This window comes from Centroberyx affinis, unplaced genomic scaffold (assembly GCF_046629955.1).
Source record: "Centroberyx affinis isolate AG114_WGS23_722 - 3 ecotype Tasmania unplaced genomic scaffold, CSIRO-AGI_Caff_v1 ptg002945l_1, whole genome shotgun sequence".
NCBI lineage: Eukaryota > Metazoa > Chordata > Actinopteri > Beryciformes > Berycidae > Centroberyx > Centroberyx affinis.
The window spans coordinates 16,268-41,242 of record NW_027281062.1 but is presented as its reverse complement, the minus strand read 5'-3'; the positions used below and the strand labels follow the sequence as shown (position 1 = coordinate 41,242).

Here is a 24,975-nt window from a genome sequence, read left to right as displayed (position 1 = left end):
GGGAGATATCAGTTTTTTTTTCCAAAATGGTGAACCAATCATGTTGAAAAGAAGCTCTACATATGAACTGTTGGCTCCAGTCAGCAGCTCATTAAAATCCTGTCTTGGTCAACTCAACTTTTCTTCTGGCTGTGGGCTCATGGTGATGATCTCATCCCCCCCTGCAGAAGGTGAAGAAGAATGTAATATTCACCTTTCGCCAAATGATTCCTCTTAATGAAGACACATTAATAATGGTAATTATAATGCTTCGGGGATAATTCCTCTGACCTCACCGCCTTAGTCAAAGTTTCTAAGCTCCTCTGGAAATGGATTAACTCCTAAATGTGTTCCTCCACCGGTCACAGTCCCATTCCCATTCAAATATAGGTTCACATGTAGCAGGTGAATCAGGGAGAAGGAGGAGCTTGGCCCATCAGAGTGTTTATTACGCCAGTGGTTCTCAACGTGGGGTCCGGGGACCACAAGCGATCCTTGAAGGGGTTTCAGGGGGTCCCCAGCAAATTGATGAATTGTTAAACTTCAGCATTATTTCATTTATAAGAAGTTAACACAATTAGAGAATGTAGAAGAATGACTGTTTTGGTCATAGTTTCACTGTTATCTCTCTACCTACAATACAGATAGTCTTGGGATTCTGGACAAAATCATATCTGACAATAAATATATTTTCAGATTTGGGTCAGAGAGATAAAATCTCATCAAATGGGGGTCCGTGGCTCTAATGTGGACTAAATTAGGTTCCTTGATATGAAAAAGGTTGAGAATCACTGGATTAAGTGATTGGAAATACTTTGGTTTCTTTGTTTTAAAGGATAAGTACGCTGATTTTGGACCTATACATAATTTTTCTCTTACATACCTGTAGTGCTTGGACCCACAGAGAATACTGGCTCCAGAGTCAGCTCTCGGTTGAAACGGCGAGCTCTCGTTGCCTCTTGCTACTAACAAGACTCAATGTAAAAATATCTCCAAAAAGGACATGTGTAGGCTGTGGAAAAGTTGCGAAGTACATGAATTAAAAGTAGGCCTATAGCTCAGATTTCATGACACAGTTCCTCCATTACACACACTGTCACTAGTCAGGAAATCACTGAACTATTTTTCTCTGCCGCAGCACAGACTGCTGGAGATATCCACTGGAGATATTTTGACAAACCCTATTTGGACTCATCGTTAGCAGCCATTTTCAACTGAGAGCTGACTCGATATTCTGTGATATATATTATATATTCTGTGGGTCCAAGTAGCCAAGTACAGATATGTAAGAGGGTCCAAAATCTCCCAAGTTATCCTTTCAGGTCTTAACGAGGCATGGCTGAGCTTACTGACACCATGTTCTGGTGCCTGACCCTAATTTCATCATCACACACTTCCCTGTGTTTCCGTTAGAGACGGTGAAGTCGGAGAGGAATGGCTGCAGGCGAGATCTGAGGTCTGATTGAAGCTGTGAGGAGAGACTACAGGAAACTAAAGAAAACCAAGTCACTGTAATGAGGCAGAGGTCGAACCTGGCTGCTCCTTCAAAAGAGTGAGCCAGCCGAACATGAACTCTGACTGCATAGCAGGGGTCCGCTGGGCCAGGGAGAGGTGGGAGACGATTCCCACCAACACAAGAGAGGGAGAGAGAGAGAGAGAGAGAGAGAGAGAGAGAGGGAGAGAGAGAGAGGGAGAGAGAGAGAGAGAGACCGACCAGTGAATCTGGATGCATCTAAAATTAAATACTCAAAACACACTGACAATTCAAGTTTTGCAATCCCAAGAAGAAGAGGCCCCTCTGTCAGCTGGTTAATGCATGAATGAATGAATGATTGAATGACAAAATTACATTACTTTCTGACTACAGGCCCTTGCATGCTATAATGGGATCCGCGGCTGCTCCTTTGAGTTCTTATGCTGTTCTTACTATCTTCCTTGTACAGTGTTTTCCGTTGTTTGATAATAATCTTGATGTCTTCTCATTCATTACTAACCCACATTTTAGTCACATGAACCACCATGATGAGGATATAATATCACCTTGACCTGTTTGCTCGTGAAAAGGCAGCTTTTTGATTGCAACTGCTTGTTATAAAACAATGTTTGAGCCGTTGTGAGGCCTGTGTCTTACTTAAGTAAAAGTAGCCTACATAAGTATTGGCAGCAAAATGTACTCATTATGCAAACTGTCCCCATTTAGAGAGTTATATTTTTCATAAATTATTGGAATATTAATACTGATTTATTGACATACATGTAAGCAGCATTTAAAAGTTGTCAACGTGAAGCTAATCTTAACAATTTAGCAATACTTTTGGGTAGTCTAATCTATAACAATGCTATTTTATAGTTATTTTATAAAGATGATCAAATGTTTTAAATATAAAATATTGATCTGAAAAGTAACTAGTAACTATAGCTGTGAAATAAATGTAATGGAGTAAAAAGTACAATATTTCCCTCTAAAATGTAGTGGAGTGTAAGTACAGAGTAGCATAAAATGGAAATACTCAAGTACCTCAAAATTGTACTTAAGTACAGTACTTGAGTAAATGTACTTAGTTACTTTCCACCACTGCTGCAGGGTGCCTACCCAAACTTGTTGTTGTTGCTGCTGTTGTTGTTGTCGAGTGGATATATAGGAAGTTTCTGCCACCTGCTGGACAAACTTGGAATCACAGCCTGGCATTAACTTGTTCGCGTCGCTTTTTTGGACTGCACCGCTTTCCGTTATATTTCAGGAAGCGGTGGGTTGTTTTGGTAACACTCGGATTATATATGCCATTGCGCAGTGTATGTAGGCTACTGTCACTTCAACTCGGTACCAGTCCATTGGGCAGTGTATGCAGTAAAAAAAAAACAAATAAATTGATTCAGTTTTTACAATAACGTTTCAAAATGTCGGGGGGAACGCAGCTGGAGAACGCCAACCCTCTGATCTTCCAACGGTCCGGCGAGAGGCTGCTGACAGCGACCGACGAGGATGAAGACGTTCATGATCCCATCGACGACAGGGAGATTTTCGATATCCTTTTATTATGTTGAGTCGTTCTGGTTCATACTGTGTTTAAATCTGCCAAATGGTAACGTTACATATGAGCTTGTTAAAAAACTAGATGTCTGTTCACCTGTTCTCAGGACGGAAGCCATGTGCAGAATCAGGCTTGCCGTTATAAAAACATTGCTCATGGTTTTCATGGACCTGTCAGTTGGCGGTAGCGGTGTGCTTGATACTCAGTGAAGTTAACTACAAATTTCTCATGTCAAAAGTTATTACTTTCTAGCAGAGCCATTCTGGGAACAGTATTTCTTTACCACTTGTCATTGCTTTTCCGTTACAGGCGGTTGCATCATATCTTACCTTCAAACATCAGCTAACTCTAACTCACCTCTGCTGTGTTTTACCAGGGAAAACAAATAGCGTCCATGTCCAATGTTTTTGCCATCCTTTTTTTTAAAAATCAAAATGGTGAAGTTTTCTGCCATTTCTCCTCTAAAATGAGAGAATGACGAGTAATTATGATAAAAAACCAATCGTAGGATGGTGGTGGGATAGTTAGTAGTAGTAGTACAACTTCAGTCTGGTATTTATAAGATGTGACTACATTTTTGATTGGAACTAGGGCTGAACGATTTTGAAATTGCGATTATTTTGACTGATATTGCAATTGCGATACGATTTGCGATATTAGAGGGAATGCTAATTTTTACATCATTATTCTCATTTTCATTGAAAAACGTATTAAAATGATTATGGTGTGATTTTTGCGGGGATCTGTACCAAACAAAGATGTTTTCTTAAGCCTGTAGAATATGATGTGTAGGCCAGGACATCTCTGCAGCACGACAATATTTAATTTAAAATGGTATTTTGACACGCATTTCGCCTTTAACAAATATTGCGCCTCCTGCGATTTGAAAATTGCAGTAGGCCATATTGCGATTTCGATAAAATTTCGATTAATTGTTCAGCCCTAATTGGAACATTACATAAGTTGGTAATTCATTACACTACATGTTACTGGGAACAAGTTTGCTATATTCAATCAGGCATATTCAGTAGCGGATGAGTTGTTATTGAATTGAGATTAAGTTGGTGAATTATGATATTCATGATGTTAAGTAACTTCAGCAGTGACCTCATGTTACTCAAAACAGGCTGATGCAATGTGATGTCAGCTCAAACCTCCAAATCCACTCAGGCTGCTTCTTTTATTTGTTGGCTGTTTTACATAGATATAATAATATGATGATATGATTACAGTATAGTGGAGCACAATAGAGGCAGTAGGGCTGGGCGATAATTCAATATTATCGTTTATCGTCTTTCAGTGGAATCATATCATGATGATATGAAGATATTTTGATATCTTGACACACATTTCTGCTGTCTAAACTGATGATGACAAGCACATTTGACTTAAAAACTCTCATATAATGAGGTATGGTAGGAATATTATTTGAAAATTTCAGTTTTGTTTGACACCACACCTAACATTACCATTCAGTTCAATGAGATGAACATTCATTTGATTATTTAACGTGATTTTGAATACATATATACATGAACCATATCGTGATATATATTGATATCGGGAAAAATCCTTATGATTATCATGATTATCGCCCAGCCCTAATATTCATGTTAAGTAACTTCAGTAGTGACCTCATGTTACACAAAACTGTCTGATGCAATGTGATGTCAGCTCAAATCTCCAAATCCACTCAGGCTGCTTCTTTTATTTGTTGGCTGTTTTACATAGAAATAATATATATGATGATATGATTACAGTGGAGTGCAGCACAATAGAGGCAGAGCTTACTTTTGTCTTAAAGTCTTTAACCAGAGTTACATCTGATCAGATCCATCAACGACCCTGAACACCCTCTGTCTCTGGAGGAACTCAATGTGGTGGAGCAGGTCCGAGTCAAAGTAAGTCTGTGTGGTAGTGTGATGGTCAGTGTGACATCATGTGGCTGACATGCATATTCATTATAAAGTTACTGTTTATTGTTGAATATGTTTGATATGAGTTTGTTTTCAAAACGATTATATAATGCCCATTTTGGGAAACAATAGTTATCTCAAACTTCACTCTCACACTCTCTCTCTCTCTTCTCTCTCCTCTCTCTCTTTTCTCTCTCTCTCTCCCTCTCTCTCGTCTCTCTCTCTCCCTCTTTTCTCTCTCTCCCCCCTCTCTCTCTTTTCTCTCTCTCCCTCTCCCTCCCTCTCTCTCTCCACTCTCTCCCTCTCTCTCTTCTGTCTCTCTCCCTCTCTCTCTCAGGTGGATGATGTAGCGAGCACGGTGGATATACAGTTCACGCCCACCATCCCGCACTGTAGCATGGCAACGCTCATCGGCCTGTCAATCAAAGTCAAGCTGCTTCGCTCCTTGCCAGACAGATTCAAAGTATGTCTGTGTGTGTGTGTGTGTGTGTGTGTGTGTGTGTGTGTGTGTGTGCAGCGGAAGTGAATGAGAAACTCTGACAGCTGGTGCCTTTGAGCAAGGCAGATAAGGATTGTCACTGTAAAAAAAAAAAAACATGTGAATCTTTCCCTGGATAAAAACAAGTAAAAAAAAAATGCTGTAAAATAGAAATGAATACCCACAACTTGTACTGAAAAGCATTAACTGTCAGATCATTCCTTTCATCCTCTGATTGCTGCAACGAGAACATTTATTTTGTGTGTTTTGGGATACTTTGTACCTGAGTGCGGTTTGTTTTTATGTCTCTCCTCAGATTGATGTCCAGATCACTCCGGGGACTCATGCCTCAGAGGATGCAGGTAAAAAAAAAATACCACAAAGAGAGAGCAGGCATGATGGGATATTATGTAGTTATACAGTATATTCAGTATAATATTTACTATTTAGACAAGCATCTTATGAAAATCCAGATGCCTTTAACCATGTGGCTGACATGCTTTCCTGATCTACTCGTTATACAGTTACTGTTTATTGTTGAATATGAAGAGCTTGTTTTCAAAAAGGGTATATAGTGCCGAATTTCAGTGTCCAGTCTGTTATCATTTTGTCAGTCAAGCACTTCTGTTTCCTGCTAACAGTTAGAAATGACTACATTTTTCTCAAATGGTAGATGTCTCATTTTGGAATAAAAATAAATGTGAAATAACATTATTGGTACCATTGGAAAGGACGCCATCGTCATAAGTCATCTTTGGTTTGCAAAAAAATTAATATTTGCAAAACACTAAATTGAGAAGTTAATAGTTTGGGAGCTTTACATGTACATGGGACAAAATCGAGAAAATTGCAAATATAGCAATATATACATTTTAGATTGTGTTACATGTCATATAATATACATTTTCCAGCCCATTTCTTGTTTCTTTCCCTGTATCTCTCTCTCTAAATATGGTTGTATTGCGTTATATCACTTTACATACTAGTTCAATATATTGTATAACGATTTGTTTTGCTGTGTGTCCAGTGAACAAGCAGCTGGCAGATAAAGAGCGAGTGGCAGCAGCTCTGGAGAACTCTCAGCTTCTGGAGGTGGTCAACCAATGCCTGTCCACCAGGACCGCCTGAGCAGCCAATCAGCTGTGAGTCACACTGCTTCAACCAATGCCTGTCCACCAGGAGCACCTGAGCAGCCAATCAGCTGTGAGTCACACTGCTTCAACCAATGCCTGTCCACCAGGGGCGCCTGAGCAGCCAATCAGCTGTGAGTCACACTGCTTCAACCAATGCCTTTCCCTCATCTTTCACCCCTTCTGTTACAATGGAGATCTGTCTTTCTGCCAAGCTGTCGGACCAGCCAAACACCGCCGACTTCCTCGGTTTCAACCAATCACCATTCAAGCAGGAAGTTGCGGACAGCTGCCATTGGTGGACTTTCTCCCAAGAAGACAAGTCAGGATCACACAGGGTCAAATTTTTATGCAGCCAGAAAATAATTGTTCATAAAAGTTGATTATAATTGCACTGACCAGTTTGGACGAGGAGAGAAATTACTCATCCATCCGTGGAATTTGGGGGGGGGGGAAGTTTAAAAAAAAAAAAAAAAAAAAAGTTGAGGAACTCTGCCCATAAGGTTCTGCATACAGAATGTTTTGGTTTGGAATGGTAATCAGACAATATAAAACACCCAGAAGAAGAGGAGGAGGATGGTTTTCATCATGTGAAGTGTGATGCCTGTTTTCTTGAGTGACATCTGTGTTGTAACATCACATGCAATGCTGCACATTATTATAATGTTGAGACTCAACTTAGTCTGAGCTGCTGCAGTAACAACCGTCCCCTGTGTATTATATTCATGCTTATAGTATTTCACTGAAAATATGCAAGTTAGTAATGTAAATGATAAATAAATGATTACATACACATGGCATGTTTAGGTGTCAGTTATTACTATTTTACAGTCTTTTGACAGAGGAGACCACCAAACATGAAGTAGTCGACACAGCAAAGATCATGACAGGCCAAGAAAAATGAAAGAAAATGTATTTCATCAGATCTAAAATGTGTGGATTTGATGGGAGTCTATAAGCAGGACAACAATATGTATAATTTTTAATGACACTGCCTTTGTTGATTTAAAGTTAAGAGAGAGATTCAAATTATGAAATACAGATAATATTACATACAGATCCAAAAGTGACCTTTTCTCAGGCAGAGGTTTAAGATGTTGACAATATGAAGAAAAATAAATACCCACAAAGTGAATCTCACTCCCAGTGAGTTTTACTGGTGCAATATTTCGACATATTGGTGTTTATCAGTGAGGTTGTTTTGTACACTTTATGTTTATGTTGAGGTCAAATTTCATTCACCATTGTTCAACGTTGTTACACACAGGCCTATAATCTACTCATGACTGTGCACTATGTAGATCACATTTCCCTGAAAATATACCACTTCTTTCATTAAAAGGGCTTTATATACACTTTATATATTGTATTGTTTCTGACTGGGACACAAAGCTGAAATCGTATTTTAACATTATGTCACATGTCACACTTGAGAGGAAAAGGAGACCAAGGAGGTTCTATATTGGAGGCTGACATCCACAGCATTCAAGAACCACAAGGACAAGAATTTGTTTTGATGTTAAAAACTTTATTAGGCGTGCCATGCTCACACTCATGACAACCAGCGTTGGCAGACAAGTGGTACCTAACGTACTTGGCAAAGCAAAACAAATCAAGCTACAAATACAAAATAAACAGGTATCCTATTACATGTGGCAGTGTATGAGAGGATCTGCAGGTTCTAAATATTAAAGTGACAGCTTCCCATGTTGAATTTTCATTGCATTATGGGGAAAAAAGCTTCAGCATTTGTCCTTCAGCTAACACTGTTAGCATACGGCTAACTACAAGCTAATAAGCAAGCTTGCAGCTAGCTACCACTGTCCATTGCTAATATTTTGCATTTCAATTAAAATTTTGAAACAACATTTGAAAACATTCCTGGTGAAGGAAAATAACAGCCCAAAATTCAAAATGTCAAGCTATACTTTTAACCTGTGGACAAGTGGTGCAGTCAGGTGACTTTCAGTTCTGTCAGTTCATAAAATGGACTCCAAAGTGTACAGATCCAGTTTCCTGGACCTGACTTTTGGGCCTGTGCTTCACTAAGGATTCCAGGTTGCTGCAATGTTACAAGGAAGTCGACAATCATTAGATGCACACGTTAAATCAGGAGGCCTGCTGGGTACAGCAAACTGTCTAGTGTTGATACTAGTTTCTTCATGCCACCAAGTTGAGTTCTTAACATTTTAATGTCTTGACACTGAAGGTGGCCAAATATATACAAGTAAACACAACTGACATGACAGGCTCACAAAAATACAAAATAGATTTTTAGATCTGGCTTAGTCAAATTTAGTTTTTGGATGGGAATCCCACTGACATGCCTTGCCCCCTCCGCCCTGCCTGGGAGCAGCCGCACATCACAGGTGTTACAACAGTTCGCATACAGACAAGTTCACTTGAAACGTGATCTTCCTTCTTTTTGCTCTGTTTAATGATGGAATAAAAGCAATTCTTAAAACGAACTCTGATGCCAGTCCCATGAGCAATGAATTTCCTCAATTTGATGTTGCTTATCTAATTCTGTTCTATTAGTTCTACGGCCCTACTAGATTGTAAACACATTCATATAATAGCAGCAGCCAAGGCACACAGGAAGACGGCACCAGGTTCCTACTGTAACTGTACACATGAAGAAACAACTTAACAATTTAAACACAGAGAGAAAGAAATACATTAAAACATTTAAAAACACACTAGTCTGCAAAGCAGAGTCCTGAAGGCTAATGAGGCTCTAGGAAACCCAACTAGAATAGTAAAATGGCTGCCATTTTAAAGTTTAGGTCATGGTGTCCATTCTCAATTTTATGGTGGATCTTCTCTCTGATATTTAGCCCAACACACTGTATATGGACCCCATACCATACTTTGAATAGTTGTGACAGCTCCTTGGCAATTTCAGATTACGCTTCTGAATGTTTAAAACCAAGCAGCGCAGCGATATCTTAACAACAGTTTAAAACGCAAGCTAGCCAAATAAATACAAACAGAAACTCAGTGCAAATGAAGTCAGGAACAGATAAAACATCAGTGCATTTGGCAAATGACGTTCCTATCTGGGACTGGGATTGGCAATAACCAGATAAAGAGAGAACCTGGGCAGTTTTTGCTTCAGTCTGTTCTTTTTCTTCACCTGCCATTTGTCACATTGTGATGAAAAGGTTTCTACATTAGTGGTTTAGTTAATGCAATGCTACATTGTTAGCATTTGTCATCAAAACTATTGTATACTGCTAGCCCCAAGCTAATTAGCCTGAGTTAGCCTGGGCTGGCAGTACCTATTGGTTTCGGTGAAAGATCCTTATATTGCTAACAATTTCATTTTTCCCACACAGTACAGTGACAGGGACTTGGTGAAGAAAACCAACAGATCAAGTTCCCCCTTTAAATTCTGAGTGACCTTACAGACCTGATGGATCAGGGCGTTCCTTCTATCCAGTCAGACAACGGGGAGAGCAGGGACAGAAGTAAAATGATACTAAAATACTATTTTGCCGTTCAATCTGCAAATGCACATTCGGTGTCAATCTGTGTGTTCTGAAAATGAAAGACATCCCACTGTCAGAAAGGAATGAGTGTCCCTCTGTGTTCAAATCACTAGACACCACGCTGCTGTGTCACTGTCCCATGGCCGGTTTGAACCGACTCTCTGGCTGCTGTAGCATCAATGGTTTTGCTGTAATAGGCGGGGAACATAACATTACTACTAATAATAATTGGCTGCTAATAGGAGTTGCCTTCCACAAGTTCAGCTACAGCCAACTTTCCTCATCAACAAAGAGGAAATGAAGGCAACTGTGGTCAATATCAGTCAGTGAACGGACTTTCTCAGTTTAGTTAGTTTTCTCCCTGCTCTCCCCTACTGGAAATTGTTTTGATCTCATGGCTAAGTAATGGTCTACACTTCGGTCTATTCCTCTATTTTGGTCTACAACTATAGTACCTCTGCTCTGAGCAGATCTGAGTGCAACTAGAAAGGAGAACATTAACTGTGCTCACATGCACACAGTAGTCTGGGTAACAGCTCATATCGCAGCTAAGGGATATGCTGTTTATATGCATCTTCATATCTGAATAATGTGCACATGAATAAAAACGTACAACTGGGAACCGAGACCCGGTTCCGTCGAGGAGCCGGTTCCAATGTTTCCAGGACCGACCAGATCAAAACATGGCTGCATTATTGATTCCAATTATCGATTCCTGTTTTTTGCCTTCTCATTTTTAAATGCAACAAAATGCACACTTCTTATCTCACTATTTGTTTCACTCTCCATTCCTCCCTGTTCTGCTGTGTGTGAGTAACTGAGATGCAGCGAGGCTCAGGTATCAGAGTGTGTTCAGTTCTCTGTGACAAAGAAGATTGAAAACAAGATGCAAAGTGTCATTTCAATAAAAAGTCTAGTTGACCTGCTTTGTCGCCATGCTGAACTGAACACAGTCTGAGCCTCACTACACCTGGAGTCACTCACACACACAACAGACCAGGGAGGAATGGAGAGCAAAGCAATTAAATAGTGAATTACAATTGCGCATTTTGATCCATTGGAGAAAAAAAAAAGCAAGGGAAAAAAAAACTGGGAATTAATAAAAGAAATCACCACAACAAACATGTTTAGATCCGGATGGTTGTGGAGAACTGAACACATTCCTCCCCAATCCCTCCACACACACACATACACACCATCCCACCCGAATCACACACACACACACAAATCTTCAGACTGGTCATACTGTGTGTCACACCTCCCCAACAACACACGCTCCTCGCTCTGTCATGTCAAATCCTGAGATGTGTGTTCAGTTTTGGAGTCAAATGTATTCCGATACACTGTTTGTCAGATACACTGTCAGTGTATCTGACAAGGTATCTGACTTGGATTTATCATCATCATCATCAGGCTAAGAGTTTATGGGTGGGATTGAAAATAGGATAATGGGAATAGGAAAATGGAGGCAAATTTGCATAAAATAAAAATTCTTTGCTGCATCTCAGGACAAACCCTTTGTGAACCAAGGAGTAGAGTATCTAAAACCATCAGCGGAGTTAACACTATTAATAAATCATACAGCACCCAACTACTTAAATACTAAAAGAACATTATGTGTTTAATCATAGAATATTAAACTATGTCAGTACTAAAACCACATATAGGGCATTATCAGCAGCAAACTACTCTATCCAGAAACAGAGTCTTGTGATTAAAACCACAATTTTCAGTCTGTGACCTTCCCAATCATACAATCAATGAAACTGCTGAGGCCACGATACCTTGGCAATATTTCGAGGCAATACAGATGGACAGTTTTACCAACAAATGCGACCAACATTATCCTTTTGCTCCTCATGAATTTGTGTCATTTATCAACCCCCATCCCAGTCTATGTGCATTGTCTAGGTATGATGGGCTTTTTGTCTGTGACCTCTGCAATCACTGAATTAATTGCTGTTAAATTTGGGCACAAATATATCAGACAGAAGGTTTCAAGCAGATAGAAGAATCTAAGGTGCACTTGATCGATCTTGCCACACACTTAAATATCACCAGAAGTTGAACAAGTCATCTGTGAGATCAGATAATTCAAGCACGCCTCATTAGATCTTTGCCTAAATTTGTCTGACACCACGCGCCCATTCCTCTATACATGTTGTGGCAATAATAGAGCATCCATGTAGTTCAGCCCAAGGTTTGGGGAAACGTCAGTTGCAATTCATTTGACAGTAAAAGGACGATTAGTTGACAAAACTGTGAGGTTGTGGAATAAGGAGAAACTGAGACAAAATGCAGATAACATTGTGGACTGCAAGTAAGAAAGGTATCATGAAAAATACTGTTGGTCGCAATAGTTTTCCATCTTCATTGCCTTAAAATGTCACCAGTCTATCATGGCCTGTTGTGTGTCAAAACCTTTTCTCGAACTGAGCGACATCCTTCCTGCTCCTCCTCTAGTCTCGCTGTGACTCTGACGGCTGAGATTCTGTCTCAGGCGGGGCGCTGTCAACTTGCTCTGCCTCCTCCTCTTCCTCTTTCTGAACCACTTCTTCTTCTTCTTCTCCTCCTTCCTCCTGCTGCTGCTGCTGCTGCTGCTGCTGCGTCTCCTCTGATTGGCTCTCGCTCTCCACCTCCTTACTAGGCCCCTCCTCTTCCCCCATCTCTCTCTCATCTGAAGAGAAGAGATATGTATTAACCGGGACATGCAGGAAAGAAGTGAAAAAAAAACAAAAAAACAAAAGAGACAGTCAGAGGGAGGGGAGGTGAAGAGAGAGAGAGAGAGCGAGAGAGAAAGAGAGAGAGAGAGAGAGGAAGAGAGAGATAATATGAATAGTTGTGAAGAGCTGACAGTAAAACACATACTGTATGATTGGTTGTGGAGAGTTAAAATCAATGATAAATTACAGTAAATCAGCAGCATTCCCTTTGCTAAGGTTAAAGTCAGGTGAAGTTGTGACCAACAGTAGATGGAACAGCAGCTGGGAGGAGTAGAGAAGGTTGAGGCTGCTGTAACATCCTTCAACACCTCCTCCCTCCTCCCATCCGGTCTCACAGCCTCAGGAGGCTCAGTCGAACTGAAAAGTGTCTCCATGGTCAAATTCTGTCCAGCTTTTTTTGAACACCTTTCAGCACCAAAATCAACTCCAGAGGCTCTGGTCTCACATCAGTTACAGACACTGAATCAGAATATGATCTATTACATTTTTAGAATAATTATGACTTAATAACGGTTAATAATAATGATTAGCATGCATCACTTTAGATCTAAAAATAAAAACAGATTCACACTCATATGCACCATCAATCCCACACTGTAAGATTCATGCCATCATATATTAAATGATCATAAAGCCAGATTGTGGCGAAAGGCAGACCGGTTGACCAGACAAATAAATTACACATAGTGTACGAAATATTAGGAACACTTGTTTTTTTTTTTTCTTCCATTAAGTAATCTGACCAGGTGAAAGCTCTGATCCCTTATTGATTTCACCTTTAAATCGACTTCAGTGATGACGTCATGTAGGTGTCGGGAAAGAGACAGGTTAAGAAAACAACTGAGACATGAACTGTGCAAAATGGGTATGAGGAAGGTGGTCCTAATATTTTGTACACTCACTGTAGACCTGGGTCAAATAATTGTTTTTAATTAGTTTTCAAATTCATGCAGCACCAGATGGGTGAGGTTGAACCGCATCAGGACAATTCGGTTAGTATCAGATAAGTTGTCAAACACAGCATTCAACAAGTACACTAAACTGATTTTCAAATAGTTCCTGTGATTGTCTAAACTGTATGGGGCACATTGTATTGCCCTAAGTAGTATAATAGAACCCATAAAATGTATTTGCAAACACTATTTGACCCAGGTCTGGTGTGGACACAATTGCAGAAACACAATGTTGTTTAGTTAGTTAGATTAGGGGCAGCAATTTGGGCCGCAATCTATGATGTTATTGATTCTACAGCAAAGAAAATTTACACATTTGGGGGATAATCAAGTGTATCAAATAAGTTTAAATTAAACCAAATGAGACAATGCAGGGAGAGGAGGGGTTGGGGAACCTGGGTTCTGCAGAGGATCTTTCTGAGGGTTCTGCTGGGTCAGGAAACTGTGGACCGAACTCCACGGAGCCGGAGCCTTGGCTAGAGGCAGAATCACACTGTTAACCCCAGTTGTCATGGTAAGGATGAGTATTTCTCAGATGTCCTACAGAGGAAATGTGCTGTAGAAATAATGTTTTCATTGTCTGAGAGCAGTAGAAATTACAACTGCTAGGACTGTAATACTTCAACCCTCGAGGCGACGAGGTACATCCCATTACTGTTTATTACTTATTTTTTTACTAATTAATATGCAATGACAGTCAACATCTCACATGAATATTTCTAAACCCCCTTTTGGAGACACTCTCTCATTAGTGGAGACATTTGGGATTCTATTATTCTACCCATCAAATCGCTCAAAACTAATTTCCCATGTTTCCTTGTTTCCTAAAGGCAAAGATAACATGGAAAACATTTTTTACATTTACATTTTAGGCATTCAGCTGATGATACTATCAAGAGTGACTTACAAGTGTCTTGCTCACAGGACAGGACACTAGATTTTCAGGGGGAACCAGTATGACACCCTGCTGCAAAATGTCTGCTGTGACCCCAAAAGGGAGCAAGCAAAGATATTTGTTTTCAAAAAGTTACTCTTACAGATTTATTGACATAAGAACTTTGAGGATATCTCCAGCAGTAACAAGAGTCTCCAATTTTAGTTCAAATGTGGCAGACAGATTCATGCTCTTTGGTTGAATGTTCCGTTGAATGGCTTGCTTGCTAGTTGCATTGTGTGTGTTGCTCTGTTGCATTACATTTTAAATGCAACATAACGCAACTACAACTAACAAGAAACTTGTCTGCACCTAACAAGAACCATGTCATTTACATTTTGGGTGTCCTAGCAATACGATTCCTAGCTGCATACAAGGGACAAAGTCTTCTAGGAAAATGTTATTTCATCCAGTAAAAAATTATGCAGCATTTGATGATTTTTTTGGTAATAAATAAAATAATTTTTGGAAACACCCCCGAGTTGTTTCTTACCCAGACTAATGCTCTTTTGTCATTTGCTTGTGCTAGTCAATTAAATTGCTAGCTCTAATGTTCATGGGCTTGCTAGCTAAGACCTGGTCGACCTGATCATACATCCAGTTTCCACTCTTAATACGCTTTACGATACTAAGAGATGTATTTTTATTTTTGGTCGCCTCTAGTCCATGCCAGTGGTATTGTGAGTGACCAAAAGAGGATGGTGGTTTTACCTCTGCTGACTCTTAACGCTCTCGCTCACTAACAACTATAAAAGATAAAGGCTGGCGTCATTAAAGATGGGAAAAGAATCAAACACAAACAAATGAAAAAGGTCAAATGGAGCACTGTACGAAGAAGCATTTGACACAGGTGGTTAGGACATGGAGTAAGTTACATAGAGACACACAAAACTCTGTGTGTGTGTGTGTGTGTGTGTTTGTGTGAGAGTGTGTGTGTGGTAGACTCCAAGTTCAGTCTTAGTCTCAAGTCAAGTCTTGCAACCACATTTTCAAAGTTCCCATCTTGTCTCTGAATCAGCCCTCAGAGACTTGAAATCATTAGATTCACTCTCTCTGTTTCTTTCTGAGCAGTGTGTGTTATTATCATTAAAACACAGCTTTACTCACAATTTTGGCATTGGATTTAGTTGAGTTTTAGTACTGGTGTTAATTAGGACTCTAGTCCCTTCAGCATTAGACTTGGGCTCGACTCAGACTTGATTTGACCCGGTCTTGGTCTATCTTTGTTTCAAACCAAGTGGTCTTGACTACGTCCAGTGTGTGCACGCCTTTGTATTCGGGTGTGTGTTTCAGTACCTCCAGAGGGGGGTGCGCTCTCCTCGGTGTCAGTCCCAGATCGTGGTGCGGGTCCGGGGGACGGTGAGTCTGATCGCAGCCTCCTCTCGTAGCTAAACTCTGGAAGCCTGGGAGCCTGGGGGCGTGTCTTCCTGGCCGGGTTCAGGAAGTAGCAATATGCACAACGGAACGCTGGGGAGAGAGAGATAGAGAGTGAGGAAGAGAGAAACAGAGAGAGAGAGAGAGAGAGAGAGAGAGAGAAAGTGAGACAGACTGGGGGGGGAAACGATTAGCTACATCTTGTAAAAAGGAGAGATTTTATTTATCATTTTACAAAATGTGATGAAGACTGAGTTTTAAGCTTCAATGGGTGAATATTTTGAATGCACACCACGGTTAAGACAGACAGCACCAAACCTTTTTAATCAACTCACTCAAAATTACATTTATATTGAGAGTTGGAGAGAGAGATCATGCTGTGTCTGAGTGTGTGTGTGTGTGTGTGTGTGTATGTGTATTATGGTTGTTATGATACCAACATTTTTCCAGGTATCAAGGTTTATTTTCCAAGATGATACCATAGCAGCATTCAATCGATTGATCGATGAATAGATAAATCATTTTAAATCGTTTTAAATAAATTGGCAAAGTATAACCTAAATATAACCTACATCAACATTAAAAAAGAACACTTTAAATAAACACTATAAAGTTGTTTAAAAAGTAATAATTACAGTACAATATTTAGATTTCACGTCCTTCAAATAGCCATTCTCTCAAAGAGGGCTCACAAAAAGTGTTTCCAGCAGGACACAGTTTGTGGATCTTCTACAAATTTTATGGTGTAATCTAAGGCAAACTTAATTTGTGTACAAATAAACACAATTCACAAGGATTTACATTCATGAGTGAGAATCTTAAAAAAAAGTACATACGATGAAACGCTGCAAAATAGTGTACTGATTTTGGAAAAAGAACTTCCATTATACAATTTTTTCTCCAATCAGATACCATGGGACTTTCTCAGTATATGCCCTAGTGTGTTTATTCTTACCTAGATACTCAAACTCTTCTTTCAGAGCCATGCCGTTATGAGAAAAACACTGCTGGCAGATTAGTGCATATCTAGAGAGAATAGAGAGAGAGAAGGAAAGGGCATCAAAAAGAGACACATTAGCATGATTTAAAAATGGACATTTCACTGATAAAGTCAGCTCAATTTTTTTTTTGCTGGCCTTTAGTTCATTAGCTGTTAAAGTAATATTGATTGTGGAAGTTCACCTTCAAGCATTCCTGCATTTATCCTGCATCAGTTTTGTAGGTAATTCTGTCTTGAATGTCAGACAGTACAACCAAATTAATAATTAACATAAAGTAACATAAAACTCCTCTAAGACCCTATTCACTATTGCATAAATCAAATCAATGACATGGAAACTATATTTTTCCAACATTATCCATCACTGAGGCTTTAGGCGATGTTAACTTTTCATCTGATTTCATTGAACACAACAAGGGGTCCTCATCCGGATGATCACTTGGTTGTCGTATTCATTCTCAAAACCTCAGTAACCGTTAAACCAAAAAAGTTGTACAAGGTAATTTCCAGTGGATATGTGTGAGATAAGATACACAATCAACATTACAATCACTGTCCTAATGGTGAGTTGCACTGCTCTTTGAAAAATCTGAGTCCTTTGTCTAAAGGATAAAAAAAAAAATCTTTCTTGAACTTGTTTCCTCTACTTCATCTCCATCTTTGGGTAAAGCATGGCATCCATGCAAAAAACAAACAAACAAACAAACATCCAGACCATTTGAAAGCCCCAATTAAAGAAACAACATAACTGTGGAATTCATTTAGAAGTCTTGTGCAGGGAAAACACATAGACGGTTTGAATTTTTCTTTTGAGTGGACAGTAAAAACCATTTAACGGACCTCCTAAAGATTGAATACGCAGAGAAAACCCTGATTTAGAAAGGGCCATTACAGCAACTGTTCACCTGTTCTGCGGTCCATCTCCTACCAGGTACTCTATGACTCGGTCTACTGCTCCTCTGTCTTTGGGAAGAACGGGTCTCGCTAAGGGCGGACCTGGAGGGTGCATACCTGCAAAACAGTGCACACACTAAGTGAGCATTATACACACACACATACACAAGAATGCATGAGACACACAGGGAGCCGGACACACATTCATGCACAAAACTGTAACTTAGTGCATTAATCACCTTGGTTTGCATTTTGCATTTTTAAAATGTAGGTATAATATGCAGATTTGAACTGCAGTTTTGCCTTTATTACATTGCCTTACATGATTTAATGTTTCATAATTGGGCAACAGGCCATATTTCACCGGCTTTCGCAGTGTGCCGCAGTCTTGGACTACACAAGTGGAGCTGGGATTGACTCTTGTGTTCATCTATTACGGTTAATGCATTATTCATTCTGATTGAAAGTGCTAAATTCAGGCACTTGGGACCTGCAAACCAAAAACCCAAAACCCAGGAACAAGCTACAGCAGAATGACTGCATCTGTTTCTTTATTCATGCACACATACAAAACGTTCACACCAAAGGCATTAACAACCTACCGACACCTGGAATAGGGGAGCAGGGGGTTCTGGGTAACGCCCCCTGGAGGACAGAGGCAGCCAGAGCCGATCTTTCTGGTGGCCCTCCTGGAGCCGAGAGAGGAGTGGGACCTGGAGGGAGAGCAGGAGGGGACACAGACAGACAGAGAGAGAGAGAGAGAGACAGTGGACAGTCATCATGTCATGGGTCCATCTGTGTGGATCCAGCACAACACTTTAAATGTGCATCTGCATGTGTCCCCTTACCCCCAGGTGTGCCTCCTGGTCCCATTGGGGGGCGCGCTCCAGGTGGGGGGGTCATTGCCATCCCGGCCGGGGTTCCCATCGGCATGGGTCTCATCACCACCCCCCTCTGCCGAAGCTCTGAGGAGAGGAGAGGAGAGGAGAGGAGAGGAGAGGAGAGGAGGAAGGGGAGAGGAGAGGAAGAAGGGGAGAGGAGAGGAGAGGAGGAAGGGGAGAGGAGAGGAGAGGAGAGGAGAGGAGAGAGGAGAGAGGAGAGGAGAGGAGGAAGGGGAGAGGAGAGGAAGAAGGGGAGAGGAGAGGAGAGGAAGAAGGGGAGAGGAGAGGAGAGGAGAGGAAGAAGGGGAGAGGAGAGGAGAGGAGGAAGGGGAGAGGAGAGGAAGAAGGGGAGAGGAGAGGAGAGGAGAGGAAGAAGGGGAGAGGAGAGGAGAGGAGGAAGGGGAGAGGAGAGGAAGAAGGGGAGAGGAGAGGAAGAAGAGGAGAGGAGAGGAGAGGAGAGGAGAGGAGAGGAGGAAGGGGAGAGGAGAGGAGAGGAAGAAGGGGAGAGGAGAGGAAACAAGACAACAGTTATCCCTACTGTCCCTGTTGTAACTGTGTGTCCTGTTACTCATTAAATCAAGTGTGTGTACCTTGTCCCGGCCTGGGAGTCATCTGGGGACGCACTGGGGTTGACTCCAGCTCCTACACAACAACAACAATCATCAACAACATCAACAAAAATCAAACAACACAACAGGCAGACAAAATAAATAAAAAATGTATAAAAATAATAAAATAAAGAAATAAAGATAAAATTTCTTGTCACCAATAAATAAGGACCATACTTTTACTCTTACTCACTTGAACTCAACTTACTGTTACATTAAAACTTCAAAACATGATTCAATTTTGTTGTACACTGATCACATGACAAAGAGACACATCAAAATGCTTACACTGGTTGAACATAGAGAAAAACAAACAAACAAACAACCAGACTCACAGCTTTCTTCTTCGCCTCTGGATCGAAGCGTTCCAGGATGAGTTTGGCATTCTTGTACGTCTCCGTCTCCATCACTTCCTCCAGCTGGAAACACAGACCAGGACAACTTTAAACGTTAAAACGCTAAGGAGCATTACAGAATCCATCTAGTGTTAAAGAAACCTTGCATGTTGAGAACACACACTACATAGGAGTATACTAGAAAATAGTTTTTAGGCTTAGTTTTCTAGGCTTACATGGACATGAAACTGAAAAATGAAAATGACAGGAGATAGCTGTGATGAAATGTGTGGCAATTGACAATTTGTTGTAGCAAGAATTACTACTTAAAAAAAATATATATTACAAAAAAAAGTAAAATTTGGGTTAGGAATGGAACAACGGTCTCACTCCTAAAGCGGATGACGCCCAAACTCTCCTGTAAACAAGTCAGAAAGAGAAACATTACATTCTCAACCAGAAGGAGTTACTTACAATCTTTCTTTTGGAAGCTTTCAAATCTTCTAGTTTATCATCTAAAAGAAAAAAACAGGGAGAGAGAGACAACTTCAGCTTAATTCAATTTCATTTCCATTCACTTCTGCTCCGTTTAATTCAGATCTATTCAACTCAATTCTGGACAACTGTTTCTCTTCAAAAATGACTTCGGTTTATCTCCTATCCTGCCAAATGTATTGTGGGAACTGGTATATTTAGTATATAATTTAGTTGGATTTATCTCAGGTAGTAATACCTGAACACCTGGCTCATAACGCCAGATGGTAATCTAATGACTGAATGGTAATGTTGGATATTTACTGTCAGAGCACGTAACTACAATGTAGTGAGATGGTAAGTCTGAAGTGGGAAGTGGAGGTAAACAAATTACTACCATTATAGTGCACAGCTAAAATGTCAGTTGGTAAGTAACAAAATTACCAAAAGTCTGAAGAGGGTGGGTAATGTGTTAGCTGGATGGACAGATGAACACAGACACTGACTGAAAGACAGGAAGAAGAGACAGACTTACTGTTTCTCTCAGTGCGTTTGGAGAAGAGGAAAATCAACAGCTTCCTGGTGAACCACACACTGGTGGAGAGAAAGAAAAGAGTGGTGATAGGGTGAGAGAGAGAAAGAGTAAGAGAGGGAGAGAGAGAGAGAGAGAAAGAGGATGCAGTTGTACAGTGTCATCAGCTTCAGATTCAAACTTTTATTGTCTATTAACACAAACAAGCACAATGGAAGTCTGTCTTTGCTTGGTGTACAGCTCATTAAATGCATGGAAAATGCCTAAATAAAATGAAATAATACATACATTGCATACTAGGGCTGTGTATCAAAATGACTATTTTAAGTAGACATATCTAAGCTGCTGTGTGGCAGATTTAGACATACATATCTGTGTTTTAGCGACGGTTGTGATTGATCTTGGAAAACTTTATGGACACTCACACTACAGGGAATATGAAGAAAGGCAAGGCCATGAATATTCTCTGGCTCCATTGTTCAGGCAGGTAGAGACAGTAGACGGTCAGACAGGTCAGCAGGTACAGGACTGACGAGTAGAGAAGCAACCGGCCCACCCACAGCTGGTGAAACACACACACACACACACACACACACAGGTGAGGAAAAACTACAATTCAATGTCATCGTATGCCTTCAGTGTTTTGTCCACTTTACCTTTAGCAGGCGTTGGTTTTTGGTTCTAAACTCCTCCAGCTCTTTGATCTCCTACAAAGGAAACAGGGAGGTTAAAAGGTTAAAAGAACATGATACTGTATTTCAGCTTGTTCACACTGACTGAGTGTCTTTGATTCAGATTGTGTTGTTCAGATCACAAATGTTATTATAATTCTTTACTCCATTCACTGTCCTGTTGGAAGGCTATGACTTTACACTGTGATGATGGAGCCACCTAGTGGTTCTGCAGCAGGTTCTCAATGAATATGCAAAAATGAGCAGGCAGCAGTGTCTTTTTGGTAATTTTCTATTACCTTCTGAATAGCAATACATTTTTTTGTTAGGCCTGTTATGGTGAGGGTTAAAGGATAATACCGTTTAGATTTTTTTGGGCCAATTGTCTAGGTTGTCTCTCTTTTTTACATTATTCCTGGTAATGTCTGCACACAGTCATTAGGTAGAACTTCTTCTTATATAATCCATCACAGTACACACAAAGCCTTAATTTGGTTTTGTCCGAGTTTTTGTTTTATCCGTATTTCACTGTGCTGAGTTGAGTGTTTTCATATCAGTACTGCATTAGGCGACGCTCTGCTTCCTGTCAATCATCTGACACCCACAGGAAGAAATGGAAGTCTCTGCCAAGAAATAATCCCTCAAAAACATGTTGCCTTACAAACTTCTTGTGTATTTATTTCTTTGTTAGCCAGGACACCAGTTAATTTCAAGCTAGATTTACGTACAGTTTGTATTTTAAAAAAGAAAATGCTTGGGGGAAATTAGAAATTAGAAAAACTAGTCATAGACAGAAGTAAATGGGCTATAACTCTAAGTGATACCGGTATTCTCCTTCAAGGTTAGAGTTAGGGGTTAAGGAAGCAAAGTAGTTAATCAAGGGTCATCACAAGCACAGTGATACAAATACGTGTGTGTGTGTGTGTGTGTGTGTGTGTGTGTGTGTGTGTGTGTGTGTGTGTGTGTGTGTGTGTGTATACCTTGTCTATGTTCTCCAACTGCTCAACCGTGGTTGGCTTTGTCTAGATAGAGGATGAAAATCAGCAAAAGAGGGGAAGAGAGACAGAGACTTATCTTTAATCCTAGGTTCATCAGAACAATGTGCACTCCTCACTATCATAGCAAACACATTCAGAACTGATTGGTTTATCAGTAAACAAACAACAATGTTCCTGTAGATGTATGTTTACTACTGACTTATCAAAAGGAGGCAGTGGAGTTGCTGGTAAACAACAAAATCTCTCATAAACTCGAAGTAACCAAATGCAAAGGTGGTGCTACAGGCTTAGACAGGCCGAGATTTTAAGTGGGAGACCGGCCCGGCATTTGTCCATCTGTCTGTCAGTCTGAGAGATAAATACAGGTTTATCATCAATCACACTTTTCTCTACAGGTATATGTATGTATCCCTCTCTTTCTAGCTCTGCCTCTCTCTGTCTGTCCTAAAATCAAATGAACACAAAGGACAAGGGTTGCCCTCTCTATTTCTCTCTCTCTCTCCCCTTGTGACTTCTCCAGTACGCCTTAAAATAGTATTTGAATTTCTTCCAGCCAGGGTGCGGGGTTCGGTGTCTTAACTACTATCACACTGATTTCTCATGCCAGTGCTCTGCTCTAGGGCTGGGCGATAATTCAATATTATCGTTTATCATCTTTCAGTGGAATCATATCGTGACGATATGAAGATATTTTGATATTGTGACACACATTTCTGCTGTCTAAATTGATGATGACAAGCAAATTTCACTTAAAAACTCCTTAAAAAATCATTTTAAATCCTTATGATTATCATGATATTGATTTCAACCATATCGCCCAGCCCTACTTTGCTCACATAAGAGGAACACAGAGCAATCAAAGACAAACATAAACTGGGCACATTTTTGGACTACATCATCGACTTCACCCTCTCCCTGTCTAACACCCACTTACCCTCCAGCGGGAGATGACCGCCCCCATATCTGCAAGTCACAGGCGTCCCCGCTCCTCTGCTCCCTTTGGTTCACTACGACACAGAAATCCTCTGTTAAACAAAATACATAAACCTCACCATCACTGCTGCAGGTTGTTTGATAGCATAACACATATTAGGCCTACAATACAGAATGTTTCAGGTAAACAGAGTACATAATCCTTGCTGTTACGCAATTTATGTTCATGTTAAACGATGCATATAAGCCTTGCCACTACTTTTACACAACACTTACATCAGCATGGGATTTAGCAAGCTGCCTATAGAATTACTGGATACAATGAGTACTGTTGTTCCTGTGGATTTACTAGGTAACTATTTACTTATGGCTATGTGTGTATGTGTGCGTGTGTGTGTGTGTGGGGGGCAAACACTGATCTACAGCCATTACAATTCAACATAAGACATAAGAGACATAAGAGTCATAAGAGTCATTATTGTCATATCTGTCTGTGACCAGCCAGCTAGAGATTAGTGCACAAGTCTGTGTGTTTCTATTAAAAAGAGTGACGTCAGGGGGGATAAAATAGTCTGGTTAACTTTGGGATATTCCAGCCACTGTGGTCTGCAGGCAAAACAAGTTGTGCTAACATTAGCTAACATTAGAAGCTACAGTCGTTAGCTACTTAGCTTAGCTGCTGCATCAAAACATTGGCTTTCAAAACGCGGCTAGCTAGCATTGAATAACAATCTGCCTTATTTGGCATCAATTTTGCATTAACGTTGCAAATAGCGTCGGTCAGAATTCAACAAAACCCATGGCCGTTTGTGAAATCAAAGTTACCAGACGTTTAGATAAAGGTAAATTAACTGACCTATCTGGCCGTTACATCACAGTAACGTTACTAACGTAACGATAGCAAGCAAACTGTGGGTAACGTTGACGTTAGCAAACTCAAAATAGGCCACACCAGCATTTTCACATACGCTTACCCAAATAAATAAAATACTTACATTGTTTCTGTGTTTCTGACAGCCAGCTAGCCCGTTATTCAGTCAGGTAAGCATGGAGAGAAACAAGAGTTTTGCTTTCTGCTCAGTGATCTGAGCTGACGTCAACTGCCAAGCGAGGAGCTGGCGCGGCGTGATGACGTTTCCCAGGAGCAAAGGCTGCTTTTATTGCCCAGAATCCTTTGCGTTGTAGTCTTTTTTTGGTTTCTGGATGGATTCTCGCAATGATTTAGCCTACGCTTCTCATCGGCCTTGAACTCACTGAAAGTGGTTTCAGCATGATTATGACTCTCAGCTTTCATCATGTTAAGAGTGCTTAACATGATGGGGAAGGAAGGAAGGAAGGATGGAATCAAGGAAGGAAGGAAGGAATCAAGGAAGGAAAGAAGGATGGAATCAAGGAAGGAAGGAAGGAATCAAGAAAGGAAAGATGCCTTAGGGGTAGGTCACCACAGAAAACAAATTGCCATTCACGCTTAAACCTTGGAGGAGTCACATGAGTTGAGGCACAGTGATGCACTTAATTTTCAGTTATGTAGGCCTACTTTTATCATAGAGGAAATGCATTTGACTTTAAATAGAAAAATAGAATAATAATAATAATAATAATAATAAATAAGAAAACTGTAATATGAACCAAACTGGAA

The 24,975-nt window shown here is 40.3% G+C and overlaps 2 protein-coding genes across 2 annotated transcripts; one reads left to right on the top strand and one right to left on the bottom strand.

The window, feature by feature from the left end:
• Window positions 1–2,723: 2,723 nt before the first annotated feature.
• ciao2b (cytosolic iron-sulfur assembly component 2B) lies at window positions 2,724–6,986 on the top strand. The gene is made up of 5 exons (XM_071536813.1): window positions 2,724–3,004; window positions 4,833–4,912; window positions 5,265–5,390; window positions 5,722–5,767; window positions 6,433–6,986. Exons 1-5 carry the CDS (start codon window positions 2,878–2,880, stop codon window positions 6,531–6,533), a joined length of 480 nt encoding a protein of 159 aa, XP_071392914.1. The 5' UTR covers window positions 2,724–2,877; the 3' UTR covers window positions 6,534–6,986.
• A 4,256-nt stretch (window positions 6,987–11,242) lies between these two features.
• LOC139658661 (endoplasmic reticulum junction formation protein lunapark-B-like) lies at window positions 11,243–24,419 on the bottom strand. The gene is made up of 16 exons (XM_071536811.1): window positions 24,332–24,419; window positions 23,338–23,410; window positions 22,386–22,427; window positions 21,391–21,441; window positions 21,160–21,296; window positions 20,738–20,796; window positions 20,203–20,243; window positions 19,729–19,812; window positions 19,376–19,427; window positions 18,753–18,869; window positions 18,507–18,617; window positions 17,916–18,021; window positions 16,966–17,036; window positions 15,933–16,103; window positions 14,098–14,178; window positions 11,243–12,703 (listed from the first exon to the last, which is right to left on the bottom strand). Exons 2-16 carry the CDS (start codon window positions 23,362–23,364, stop codon window positions 12,486–12,488), a joined length of 1,368 nt encoding a protein of 455 aa, XP_071392912.1. The 5' UTR covers window positions 23,365–23,410; window positions 24,332–24,419; the 3' UTR covers window positions 11,243–12,485.
• Window positions 24,420–24,975: the final 556 nt, after the last annotated feature.

What these genes read in the sequence shown, in the direction of transcription:
- ciao2b (XM_071536813.1), top strand. Translation starts at nt 2,878, where the DNA reads ATGTCGGGGGGAACGCAGCTGGAGAACGCCAACCCTCTGATCTTCCAA. An exon ending in CCTTGCCAGACAGATTCAAA is followed by an intron (nt 5,391 to 5,721) that starts GTATGTCTGTGT and finishes GTCTCTCCTCAG; the next exon opens with ATTGATGTCCAGATCACTCC. An exon ending in TCATGCCTCAGAGGATGCAG is followed by an intron (nt 5,768 to 6,432) that starts GTAAAAAAAAAA and finishes CTGTGTGTCCAG; the next exon opens with TGAACAAGCAGCTGGCAGAT.
- LOC139658661 (XM_071536811.1), bottom strand. Translation starts at nt 23,364, where the DNA reads ATGGGGGCGGTCATCTCCCGCTGGAGG. An exon ending in CAGAGGCGAAGAAGAAAGCT is followed by an intron (nt 19,428 to 19,728) that starts GTGAGTCTGGTT and finishes GTTGTTGTGTAG; the next exon opens with GAGCTGGAGTCAACCCCAGT. An exon ending in CTCCCCTATTCCAGGTGTCG is followed by an intron (nt 18,022 to 18,506) that starts GTAGGTTGTTAA and finishes ACTGTTTTGCAG; the next exon opens with GTATGCACCCTCCAGGTCCG.